The 13201-nt window shown below is 34.8% G+C and overlaps 1 protein-coding gene across 1 annotated transcript; it reads left to right on the top strand.

The window, feature by feature from the left end:
- The first annotated feature begins 3875 nt into the window (after positions 1-3875).
- On the top strand, positions 3876-12230 carry LOC141362582 (paired box protein Pax-9-like). Its single transcript, XM_073864862.1, has 4 exons — positions 3876-4290; positions 4861-5490; positions 7527-7666; positions 11125-12230. Exons 1-4 carry the CDS (start codon positions 4287-4289, stop codon positions 11380-11382), a joined length of 1032 nt encoding a protein of 343 aa, XP_073720963.1. The 5' UTR covers positions 3876-4286; the 3' UTR covers positions 11383-12230.
- The last annotated feature ends 971 nt before the right edge of the window (positions 12231-13201 follow it).

The raw sequence follows: 13201 nt of genomic DNA, 5'->3' as shown, positions 1-13201 counted from the left end.
GACACGCAGAAATAATTGATTTTGTCTAAAGCATTGAAGGAGTTGATGACAGTGACCTTGTTTAAATCTATCGAATGGAAGGCACAAACTAACGAATAAAGTATGACGTCCAATCAAAAAGCTGTCGTATGAAGTTAGCTCAAAAGAAATATAGAATTTATATAGTTTTCTCTACCGAAAATAAATAATGTTTATTAAGTGACCATTCGTTACATGTTCGCTAGAGAATCACCTATTTTCTTTGGCATTCATTCATCACGTTTAAAAAATATCTGCACATCGTGGCCTCCCACCGGCGGTTGTATCCATGATTGATGACATCGGCCTTACTATAAAGAACACAGAGAAGAGGGGATGATTGAGATAATTTCCGTATTCAGTGTTCTCTTATTTTTTTTGTCCAAAAAATTTGAAAGCCAGCTTCTTGAAATTAGATAAACTATTCTTAATGTCGGAATCAGAGGGTCAGATGCATTCAAGATGAAAGGCTAATGCACGCATGGCAATTGAGATGTGTAATGAGTCACAAAACTTCTGACTTTGACTTTCTGCGAACATATTAGTTAAACTTTATGCGTTTGTGACATTGACGTTATAAAACCTCTGAAATAGTTCACTATTATTATTATTATTATTATTAGTATCATTATTACTATATAATTATTATTATATTGTTAAGATGAAGAATATGCTTTATAAATATGTTCATTTTAAATATTTCCAACTATTTTGGCAGAAAATACATTAGCAGGAAATTAGCAGGCATTTGTGATTCTTTTGCATATTTTCGCTAATAAAATAGCTAATTAATATGGTTAAGGATCAGATGTAATCCTTTAATATTTATCAAAATCATCTTAAAAATTTGAAGAACAGCAAAACCTAAATCTGTAATACTGGAAGCAACTAATTATTACTACAGTCACTGACTACTACTGATAATGGTTTGCATAAAGGTAACCGGTGCTGGTTGTTGCAAGGGAATGTTGTCTTGTGCGATGACAAGTGTTTGCTAAAAAATATTTATATACATTATGATGACCGAAACAAAACGTTTTAAAGTGTACTTTTGCTGATTTGTATTTGTTGTGTTTAAATGAAAAGCTATTGTCTAAATTGGCGCTATTGATGCATAATTAACTTGCTTTTAAGTGCCTATTCAGAAAAAGAAACTACCATGTGAATTTTTTCCTAGAGTATAAAGTTTAAGTAGCCCTGTTAGCGAATTTCTATCATACAAAAATATAAACGATTTTTACGAAATGTATTTATGTGGTTCTTAACTGCTGAAACAGAAACCGTAAACAAAATAGATACACGATCCAAACTTAATTCTAATACGCATTAAAGGCGCTTGCTGGTCAGTTGCATCATCATGGGTTGCTTTAAAAAACGCAACGTATTTATGATTTGCTGTGAACCATCTCGCGTTTGTAATTCTGTCTTTAAAAGAAATAAACTGGATGCCATACAATAAACACTATTATTCCATAATCAGTGCTCCGATCTGACTGACCAGACATATTCTTCATTGCAAAAAAATGCAGCTCGAGCTAGTGGGTGATGGACTCAATGTAAACTGCATTTTTATCTGAGATACAGTCATGCAAAAGAAGTTTATCTTTTCCAGCAGAGTAGACTACAACACAATTTAGCATAGCAATCACGTATAGTTCAAATAAAGAACAAATAAATTAAATCTGACTTTACCAAATAGATAAGACTTCAATGATAACTGATAGCAGGAATTATGCATTTCTTTAATACATTTTCCATATCTATGATGTTGGCAGTCAATATAATACAAACATAATTACACAAAACAAGAATGGGGAACTACTGCTTTCATACTGGTTAATAGCTTCATCTTACTTCGGCTCAAGTATTCAATTCAAACGTGCGTCAACACAATATACATATGATTGCAATACAGAGCATATCACAATAGTTTATCACATTTTATATATTTTATATTAACTTACAGATTTAATTTATATATATAATTGTAATTTATTTTTTACAAAATTATGTGTTTGTGTTCAGTTTTATAAAATCTTTTTTTTTGCTGACGCACCAACAACGTTATGATGTCTTGCATTGTAAAATTATAAAGGATGCTGCGAGTCTCTCGCATGCAAAGGCCAAACGTGTAGCAAGAAAGAGCATGCTGCCTTTCATATAGTCTTCACACCTCATTAACGCACCCCTTTTTCCAGCTTTCAGTGGTCAGTTACAGTGCTAGATTTATGCTCTCCTTTTGCTTTAATAGCAAAGACTGAATCCAACGAACAAACTATTTCTACATTAACATACGTTTATATATATACTCCGGAGGATTAATTTGGCTGAAGCATCGGCTTTTCGCCCTTTCAGTATGTGATTCGACAAACACTTCACCTAAGCACAGCACGCGACCAGGCTTAAATCACTTTCTTTTGGGTTTCCCTTCTCAACGTTTGTTCTCGTCTCCATCACTCTCCTGAAAAGTGTTTACTGTGCAGTAGTTCGTACAAAAGTAAGCTGCTGCTTAGGGAATGCAAATATCTGTTTGAATAACTAACAATGCACGTATCCCTTACACATTGTTAGTTTCTATTTAGGGTATCTCAACGAATTGTTAATATTCTTTGCGAGTGGCAATACAAATACAAAGGATGGGCCAAATGAAACATCTTGTGAAAATTGCTTAGCACTTTAGATATAAGCTCAAAACTGAATATAAACACTTTGAATTAATTACTTAATGGGACGAGGTTCTGTACAAATGCTTGAAATTCGATATAAAATTCGTTTCTTTGGTCACTTTTGTGAAACGGATACACGGATTTGCAAGGAGATCTAAACTAATCAGAAAGATAAGTATTTATAAAGATTTGAGATAGAAATATGGTAAGAGTAAACCTTAGGAAACCTATGAAAGAGCTTAAACGTCTCAAGTAAACAGGAAACAATGACACACACACCTCGCCAGTATCTCTGCAATGGCTGTCACTGTTCAAACAGGCCTGACCCCAACTAAACAATACCACAATGCACCTGACCATTAACTTTCAAATCGTGTATGACTGATAAAAATATTTAATACAATATAAAATGCAGTATATAAATTAACATAGCCCACATATCAACACAAAAACAATAATTTGTTATACCTTTGTTGTTACGCTATTCTGACCAATTAGAAAACAGAATTGATCGAATAAATATTTCAAACATACTGGAAGACAAATGTCCAATGCCAAGTATTAAAGAATATGTTTATTGTAATCTGTTGTCTGAGTAATGTTTACACCTAACAAAAAATAGCAATCTTAATTATTTATGTTGACAGTCATGAAATCATAATCTTACGAAAACAAAAGTATCACATTTTATGACCTCGGTATTACGTAGAGCTGTCGAAACATTTTTACATATTTTGTATGAAATAATCAATTGAGACAAAAAGTCAACGAATCAGCTCAGATAATATCGTTTTTGGGGATATAAAATATGAACACTTCACACTTATGCTTTAGTTATTTTTAAAAACAAACATTTAAATGACATTATAATTTAAAGAAAGTGACATATGGGATTGTGCTGTCTGCTTTATCACGTATTAATTTATTAAAGATTGAAAACAGCATGCAATGCCTAGAAATGATACCACTAAAATGTATCTTTAAAAAAATAAAACGATACTTTCAAGCAATACATGAAATTATAAATCATTAAAATTTGAAATGCAATTCATATAAAATCAGACATAATCATAAGGCATGTGGCTAAATAAAAATAAACAGTGTTAACCGAATTTCTCCCTTGGTCGAGGAAACAATTATAAGTATGCTTATGAAACAAAATTACAACGCAATGTTGCAAAAACTTACCATGCTTAGATCTGGCTAAAATGAAAACCAACATTCGGGCAAAACTTTACTGTAGTTCAAAAGCGACAGGAGAAACTTGCGCCAGTGCGAACGCCTGTCATGTCAAACTTGTCAGCCAATTAAATAGCAACATAGGAGAAACTCGCAATTTGATTGGCCGGCAAGACCTCGCCTTGGATAGATGTGTAAAAGTCCAACCCATAATTTTCTGGGATTGAAATGTAAGCCTGTGTTCCTAGCCATCAGGAAACAGAAGGCGAATTTTCCTCTCTTACAACTAATCGCTATCGCATCCGTCTCGGACGCTTAATTTTTTATCTGCTTCGGTGCAATAAAGCAGCTAAACTGGACTCAGAACAGATTACGGCAGGGCACCACTCTGAAGTTTCTTTTATAATCGGGAGGCTAAACGCAATGGGTAAGAGCTCCGATCTGTTTTTCACGTTTTTCCCACATGGGAACGGATGCACAAATGTATTTAGAGAAAACGGTTAGACTATTTAGTAATGCATGCTTCAGATCTCGACTCGAGTTATTACATTTGTCTTTTCGGTCATTTAGGTGAACAAAAAAGTTGCTATAGGCTACTTTTTAGCGCTCCGCGAATGGCACTTTGCCGCGAATGAACTTGATCTCGTCCAAATTTGTTGTATGTAAATTTCTGTTTGTTATAATCTGTGTGGTAAAGAGTGCAGAAGACATGTGATATTCTGTTTCTATAATATGCGGACTGAGTGTGTTAAAAATGTTACATTCACTGCATACAACTGAAACACAAAACTGAAACATTTGATTCAAAACATTTACCTTTCAAATATAAACAAATAAACTTAATAAAAATAATCTAATGTCTTTGTTTCAAAAATTCCGCATGAGGGGCGTTTTAAAATAAGCTTTATGTTTCGGACGAAGTTGATGGCCTTGTAAAAAAGATGATGATTTTTTCAATGTCTGTAATTCAATTTTCTTAATGTATCTGCATCATTAGAGCCAGCCTTTGGGGAGGTAAACCAGCTAGGAGGTGTTTTTGTGAACGGAAGACCCCTGCCCAATGCCATCAGGCTTCGGATAGTAGAGCTGGCCCAGCTGGGCATCAGGCCTTGCGACATCAGCAGGCAGCTCCGTGTCTCTCACGGCTGTGTGAGCAAGATTCTGGCCCGGTACAACGAGACTGGCTCAATACTCCCGGGCGCAATCGGCGGTAGTAAGCCAAGGGTCACGACCCCAACCGTAGTCAAGCACATTCGGACTTACAAGCAACGGGACCCTGGCATTTTCGCATGGGAGATTCGAGATAGACTGCTTGCCGACGGTGTGTGTGATAAATTTAATCTACCATCTGTCAGCTCCATCAGTAGGATTCTCCGCAACAAAATCGGAAATCTGTCCCAACAAAACCAGTACGAGTCGAGCAAACAGAACCCTCATCCCCAGCCGCAGCCGACCATACCGTACAACCACCTGTACTCGTATCCTACACCGATCGGCACTGGGACTAAAGTACCAACTACGCCTGGCATGCCCACTCTTCCTGGACACATGGCAATGCATAGGATATGGCCTTCGTCTCATTCTGTTACAGATATTCTTGGCATTCGATCAATAACGGAGCAGCAAAGTAAGCACCCTCTTTGCTTTTGGTGATAACATATATGATACAACGTATAAATGTGTGTGTGTGTGGGGGGGGGGGCATGCATGCTATTCATTTATATGAATAGCGAAAAAGCACTATTCATGCGAAAATGCACTGTTCGGCCTAGCAAAAGAGCGATTGTGTGGATGTTTTTGTTTAACAAAATAAATGAAAGCTAGAGTGAGTGAGTTTATAAAAATTTAAGCATACTAAGATGTTGAAAATAAATAATAATGGTTGACCCTCTCATTGGACTCAAATATTTTATTTATCAAAACAAAGTAACAGGAAACAAAGTGTTACAGTAAGGTGGGATTACATAAATGACGTGCTTGTTTTCAAGAGTTGTGCAGAGCTCCAGTGATTTAAACTTTTGCATTGAAACAGATGGTTAAAGGCTTTTGTAATAATTACGGCAGCGGATGTAAAATATTTTGGACAACGAGGAGTCGGCGCACTAGAGGGGAAAAATCATAAAAAGGTGCTAGCAGTGTACTAGCATGACTAGGCCATCATTAAAAAAAATATTTTTTTCAATGTGTTTAATTTATTACAAAACAATTTTCACCAACAAAAAGTATATTTATACAGCAATGTTGTGATTTTCAATAACCATTTTAGGCAACACATCAGTTTGAATAAACGCGAAACGTTTTAAAAAATGTTTCTTAATAAAAACCGACTAAACATATATTTTTTTAATCAAAATAAATTTGCAGTATTTTTAGGTAGCCTACCCGTTTAGTTTGAGTGGGCTTAGTACAGTGACGTGTAAAGGCCACAGCCTGTCCATATTTAAGCAGGGTTTTAGCTCATTTTCAAAGGCAACGCGGATAATAATGCTTCAAACGTATGGGAGGATATTGGGTTTTAGCGGTCTTTATAAACGTTTAATGTATTTTAAAAGATTAGCAGATGTTAATTTAGAAATCGGAAATAAATGTATGAAGTATTCAAAAAGGTGTAGCCGGGAACTTTTTAACCATTTGCATGTTTTATAAAGTAACTACACAAAAGTATCTTCAAAACGTAGTGGAGGGGAGTATGCCACTAGCCAGTGAACAGTTTGTCATCATTAAGAATCTAGTTACAACCAATGGGCCTATACTCCCACCCTCTTTATCATCCTGTCTCTCTCTCTCTCTCTCTCTCTCTCTCTTTCTCTCTCACACACACACACACACACACACACACACGCACGCACGCACACATTGTGATGGGTTATGAGAAATCATCTGTTCTTCATGCTAGGTTTTTTAATTGAATTTGGTCTTCTGTAACTGTAGCTTTGTTTACCGTTATCGACCTTTTAAAAAAGAGCCCTCTTAAATGTATATTGTACAATCAGTGTCCATTAGTTGAACTATGAAAAACAGACTAAAACATGTCCATCGTTATGATGAGCACAGGCTTATACATTGCAACAAATACGTGGATTTCGTGAAGGTATGGTACAAATCTACTTTGTGGCCCTATCGAGTTACAACACTGGTGGGCTTGCTTTTCCAATTTCAAACTTTAGGAACCGTGTATAATATAATATCCATCAGGCACAAAGGGGAAACGGTTAAAGTAAATCTAATTTGTCCTCACAGGAAGACGCTTGGTAAATGTTCCTTGTCATTGCACAAAGGACTCCATGACATTGGGAGCTTTATTTGATAAATTTGCCATGCAAATTACGATTTCTGATGTCTGCATTGTCGTTTGGACAGGAAATGCGCATTTTACTATATATGTAACTCATTAGGGAACTCATTATCTTTTTTACTTTATTTATAACATAATAAGCCATCATGATCATAAAGTGATTATGGAAAATGAGTCCGAGCCGTATGACGCAGCAGAATGTACACGATTGTATTATCTAGACGCCGGTGTTATTTAGGGAGTCTGGTGGGTTTGAGATGGTTGGCAGGACAGCAAGATATACAGAAAACAAATCTGCTGTGGCAGTTCTGTAGCCCACGCTTCTCCTATCTGACTCCAGTCTTCCATGTCTCTGTTTTGCCCCCCAGTTAGTGACAGTCCTTCCTTTCCCAGTGCCAAACTAGAAGAATGGAGTGCTATTAACAGGAGTAATTTTTCGCCAGCGAGTTCTCCACTAGTCAATGGTGTGGATAAGCCTCACTTAGAACCTGAAGCAAAATACTCACAGGTAAAAAGCATCCCATGTTAACAGTGAGAAACAATCAAATCCAATGTGGAAGCAGAAAAAACGGATTCATATATAATTAGTAATCATTTTCAAGAAGAGATTAAATACATTTTTGGTCAATTCTGTTCGTGAGTACAGTATAGTAGAGAACTTTATATCTTTCATGGAGTTTGTCTCTTTGGCATGATGTGAACTAGGCAAAGAACACTGAGAGCTTAAGAATTGGATTTCATTTTTTTTAATGTACAGAAATAATTAATAATACTGTCGCATATTTTTCGAGTTTATTAAAAAAAAAAACAGTTATGTGCGTCAATTGTCGCACTGTTAATGTGTAGCATTGACAACGTAATCCATTTTGAAGAATGTAAAGGATAGGCTTGCAATGGCCGAACTAAACTATACACGCACAGGGCCTATGCAATATTTGAACTTGACACTGAACATAATTCTGCGAAAAATCGTAATTTATCTTAAATTAACTTAAAATATTTTGCATCTCTTTACGTTTATCAATTAAGGAATTGTTTTTTTTTCTCTTGGTTTTTAATAAGAAACGTCTGCTAAAGCTCTATATACGAACGTATTTTAAGTATAAATTGTTACATTTTTTTACTTTATACTGAACAATATAATTTATAAAAGGACACAACCAACTATTAATATTTTTTTTTTAAAAGTATTTTCTCGACTTTACCACGTATGTCTAAAATGAGTATACCACGAAGAAAAATATATTATATATTTTTTTTACTAAATCAACTGTTAGTATTTTATTAAAATCAAATCAACGTATAGCCTACTTTTTGCTCACATCTCAATTTTAAAAGCTTTTAAAAATAAAGGTGCCAGAAAGGGTTTTTCTCAGTGATTTAAAAGAATCGTTTTAAGGTTGCCAAAACCTTCAAGCCAATTTTTTTAAACAAACCTTTCTTACTTAACTTTTTGTAGTCTGAAAAACCTTTTAACAATACAAAGAACCTTTTGTGCAACAAAAAGAGGCATGTAGCATGACAAAGAATCTTTTAGCAATCTTTAGCTTTAAGAGTAAACTTGCATCCTTTGTTAAAATATAGAATACATATATACAATATATAAAAATTAAATCAATGTTGAACTAAGCAGTTATCGTTAAAACAATTGTTTTATTTGAAGCTACCAGTCTAACCATATATACAGTTTTTACAAGCACGTACTTATTACAGTTCTTTTAATTCGACCACATAATATTCACCAGAACCTAAAGCTTTATGGATTGCAAAATGTGTACAAATAAAGCTCCGCATATCTTAGACAAGAAAAAATCCGTGCTAAAAATGATATTATTAAATCGCTGTTATTATTAATCTTTGTTATTATAGTTATGTGTAGCAACTCCGTGCTCCAAAGGGTGACTCATGGCTGGTTGTTCTACACATTTGTGTTGCACACTTAAGCACCGTGACATCCAGACAAAGGTTCTTACATTTGTCAAGAAACTCATCCCAAGTGTTTGGGTTTCTGGTGTGCTTCAAAAGGGGAAGAGCGTGAACAGACAACGCGCGTGCCATTCGGTGCAGCCTTTCGAATTATTTATTTGCGCGCCGCTGGGCAGCAACAAACAGATTGACTAATCACGTATTGTGGGGTCTTAGAAGTTTATGCATCGTGAAAAACGATGGAATAAATCTTTATTACCGATGCCGAAACATGGCTTTTATGCATGTACTGACGGATACTCAAAAACTAAGCAAGCTACGCTAACTTAAGAAATGGAGATTGTAACCTTTAGAAATACAATGAATAGCATTGACTGCTGAATGTTTGCGTCTGTCATCTTAGATAAATGATCATATATGAGTCAGACTGGATTATGCAATAACTGAGGACAGAACATAGATGAATTATTGTGGTTTAATGCCGTTGTTCGTATACCAAAGAGCGATGCATTAACAAATGTTTGATTACCGAACGTGAACAACACAAAGTCTATGTTAGGTATTTACGTATGGATCTCTCCTAACTGAATTATAGCTTGCATTACGTATCTATCACATACATTGAATACTTTTCACAGTGTTGAACAGTAATTTAAGGTTCATATTGTTGTATTTATAAATTAAATATTGAACATATTGCAGTTTTATTTCTGAAAAAAAAAAGTTTTTCTCCGAAGTAAATAAAAATAGAATATTCAACCATTTGCTGACCTCTGAGCTTTTGTGTATTCATTTTATGAATTGATTTTTCAGGACATAGTGCGATGACGTAGGAAGGCAACAACACCGATTTATTATACTAATTATAATAACGTTTTCGTGGAATTAATGAATAATTAAAAACAATAGAGTTCATACGATTTCGCTGTATTTTGTTATACAGGCCGTCTCTCGAGTGTTTTTGCTTGCCTGTCCTTGTCAATTCTGTTTGTGTTACCAACACATTGGTTGTTCCTATGGATATTTTAAAATTGATTTTATTGTTAATTCAATGTAATGACAAAAAAATTTCAAATATTAGATTATTGTACCATTTTTTTTTAAAGACAAATGCCTCTTCCTAGCATAGGGGTGTTTAAGATCCTTATTGGTAATTATCACACTAACAATGATCTGAGTATAATAACTGAACTGATGTACTAAGCGAAACTAACAGAACTTAAAGCAATATTGATGGTCTATATTTAAAAAATCTAGAGGCCTATTCTGGCTGGTAACTAAATGAGGATAAAGAGATTACAATATTGTCAAATTATTTAAACTCCTGCCAGTTTTACATTAGTGATCCACATAAATGGACGTTTTTAAAGTTTTTGTTCATTATGCATGAGATTTGACCTCACACCTCTGCTGTTTATCCCTGAGATCATTTTTTTTTACTGTGTAAATGTGTTTCATTAGTTGCTGAATGACACAACAATCAGATACAGATTTTTAGAGAAATGTATTGTTTTCTACTATTTATTTGAATGTATTAGAAAAGTTTATTATATAGTATTCATATAATATAATATATATTTTATTATATATATATTCCATATTGATTAATACATTTATTTATATATATTGTATGCAAAATATATATATATATGTTAACCAAGGGCTAAGGGTCAACAATCAAGAAAAATAATGATCATGGCCAAATCCTAAACTCTGGAACAAAAGGGATTTCATCTGTGGAAAAGATTTACAGTAGTCAGAGACCACCCTGCTTCATTTTTTTCATTTATGTTAAAAAAGCTTGGTGAATTCCTCTTGTCCTGAGCGGATATTGACATTCTGCCAAAAGGATACAGGCGTTCCTGCTGGTGCATTTCTTTTGAAATAGCTTTTTCTCTACAGGTTCTGTTTTCTGGTCAAAAAAGTCCTTCATCTCGCTTTTTTACCCTTGCTACCCTGACAACTTTATGTTCATCCCTATGGCCATGTGTGATTTATCTATTCTGCACAAGTTATATTCTCATTTCTCTTTATTTTCAGACGCCGAATGGATTGCCCACAGTGAACAGTTATGTCACAGCTCCCAGCATCCATCCTTACCACCCTCCCACCCAAGTGTCACCCTACATGGGGTACAGCGGCACCACGTCGGCCTATGTGACCGGCCCCACATGGCAGCCGCCCACCAGTGGCAGTGCTCTCTCTCCCCACAGCTGTGACATTACCGCCCCATTGGCCTTCAAGAGCATGGCTGCCACGCGAGACTCTGTCCATCCCGTAACCGCCTCCGCCCTTTGACTTTCGAAGGAGGGGGGGTCAGAGACAGAAAGTGAAAGAACGGAAAAGAGAGAGAGATCGGGTGACACACGGCAGCACAGACTTTTCCAGACCGACTCTCTCTGGATGTACTAATGTTATGCCTTTACTATATTTATGAAAGACTTGTCAGATGAGCCATGTACTATTTTAAAAATGCCCACGTTCTCCTGCTCCAAATCAGCATCTCCCACAAAGAGAGCAAGAGTCAGAATATGCAAAGGCCTATCTGTCCGATCCGAACCAAGGATTTACTAAAAAAAAAAACATCTTCAGGTGCTTGATAGTGTGCAGTGAATATTGTCTGATTGTGGTGGGCATTCCTCATGAACTTGCTTCATCACTAGTCTGAGATAAATTGCGGTGCTTCTCTCTGTGAATATATATTTTATGTTTTCAAGAAAATGATTGAATAAGCAATCTCATGTAAAACGACCGACCAGTTTGCATTTAAATGTTTTTCAGGGTGTTATAAAGTGCTAATGTTTAGATGTTCTGCTTTGTTTCTTTTTTTTTTTTTTAAACATTTTTGATAAAAATCACCTATTTGTCTTTTTGGATACAGTTTCACTTCACTAATAACGTATGCCAGAGCTCTTGGGAAAAGTTATTATGTTTATTTATTAGACTGTAAGGTACGTTGAATGAAGTGCAACTGACACGGACACGGGCAGAGAAGAGGCACCATGTGGGACATTGTTGCACATTCTGACAGCAGGAGCACTCATTCATGCAACATTAATGATCAGTGAAGCTGCACACTTCCAGACATTGCACAATGAAATTGAATGTATCTTATTAAAAGAGACGTGTAAAACCCCTGTGCAGTATAGTTTCCTTTTATTTATTTATTTTTAATCTTTTTTTAACCAAAACTGATTAAATGTTGGTTAATGATAATTCCATAGAAGTCTTATAAATATCACTGCCTCCACTTATATAAAAATATTAGGGACGCACCGATATGGAAATTTTGGCCGATACCGATAACTCTTTATATTTGGGGGCCGATAACCGATATATATATATATATATATATATATATATATATATATATATATATATATATATATATATATATAGGCCGATAAATATTCATATTATTTTCACAATGAAAAACTCCCAGACCGCGGACATCTTGTCTTTGCGCAAGACTAGCATACTCTTCTTAAGCCCGCAACACGTGACATCTTCGTGCTATGTCACAGAAAGCACCAATCAAAACTCCACATGGCCAGCAATGAGCAAGTGAAGTGGTTCAACAAACCAAAATAATACATCATTTATCGGCTTTCATTTATCGGCCTAATTTTGCTATCAGACCGATAACCGATAATATTAAAAATAAGCAGTTATCGGCCGATAACGATATGTTGGCCGATATATCGTGCATCCATAAAAAATATACATCTAAAGTTTATTTCATCATAAATATTATCCGTATGAAAAAAATATTAAATCAAATATGGTAATTTTTGTTACATTAAAAAAATAATCTTATTTTAAATTAGTTATTATATGAAGAGTTTAGTTGCAAAACGAGATAAATCAATTTTTTTAAATTTTTGTCAAAACATGTTTATTATTATGTTATCATGTTATTATTTTGTTTTATGGTGCTACTTAGCTGTATTTTTTAAGTTATAAAGGTTTAAATCAAAACAAACCAACTGCAGTTGCATTGAAATTAATTGGAATGCACAACCAAAAAACAAGATTTCTGAACAATAAAAAAACGGTGGTTATCTCGTTTTGCAACGAAACTCTTCATATATTTATTAATATAGCAGAAAATATACAA

Source organism: Misgurnus anguillicaudatus, unplaced genomic scaffold, assembly GCF_027580225.2.
Source record: "Misgurnus anguillicaudatus unplaced genomic scaffold, ASM2758022v2 HiC_scaffold_28, whole genome shotgun sequence".
Lineage (NCBI taxonomy): Eukaryota > Metazoa > Chordata > Actinopteri > Cypriniformes > Cobitidae > Misgurnus > Misgurnus anguillicaudatus.
The sequence above is the reverse complement of the archived record's forward strand: the minus strand, read 5'-3'. Positions and strand labels throughout refer to the sequence as shown.

Excerpts from the sequence above, each read along its gene's own strand:
- LOC141362582 (XM_073864862.1), top strand. Across the intron at positions 5,491-7,526 it reads ATCAATAACGGAGCAGCAAA|TTAGTGACAGTCCTTCCTTT; the intron begins GTAAGCACCCTC and ends TTTGCCCCCCAG. Across the intron at positions 7,667-11,124 it reads CTGAAGCAAAATACTCACAG|ACGCCGAATGGATTGCCCAC; the intron begins GTAAAAAGCATC and ends CTTTATTTTCAG.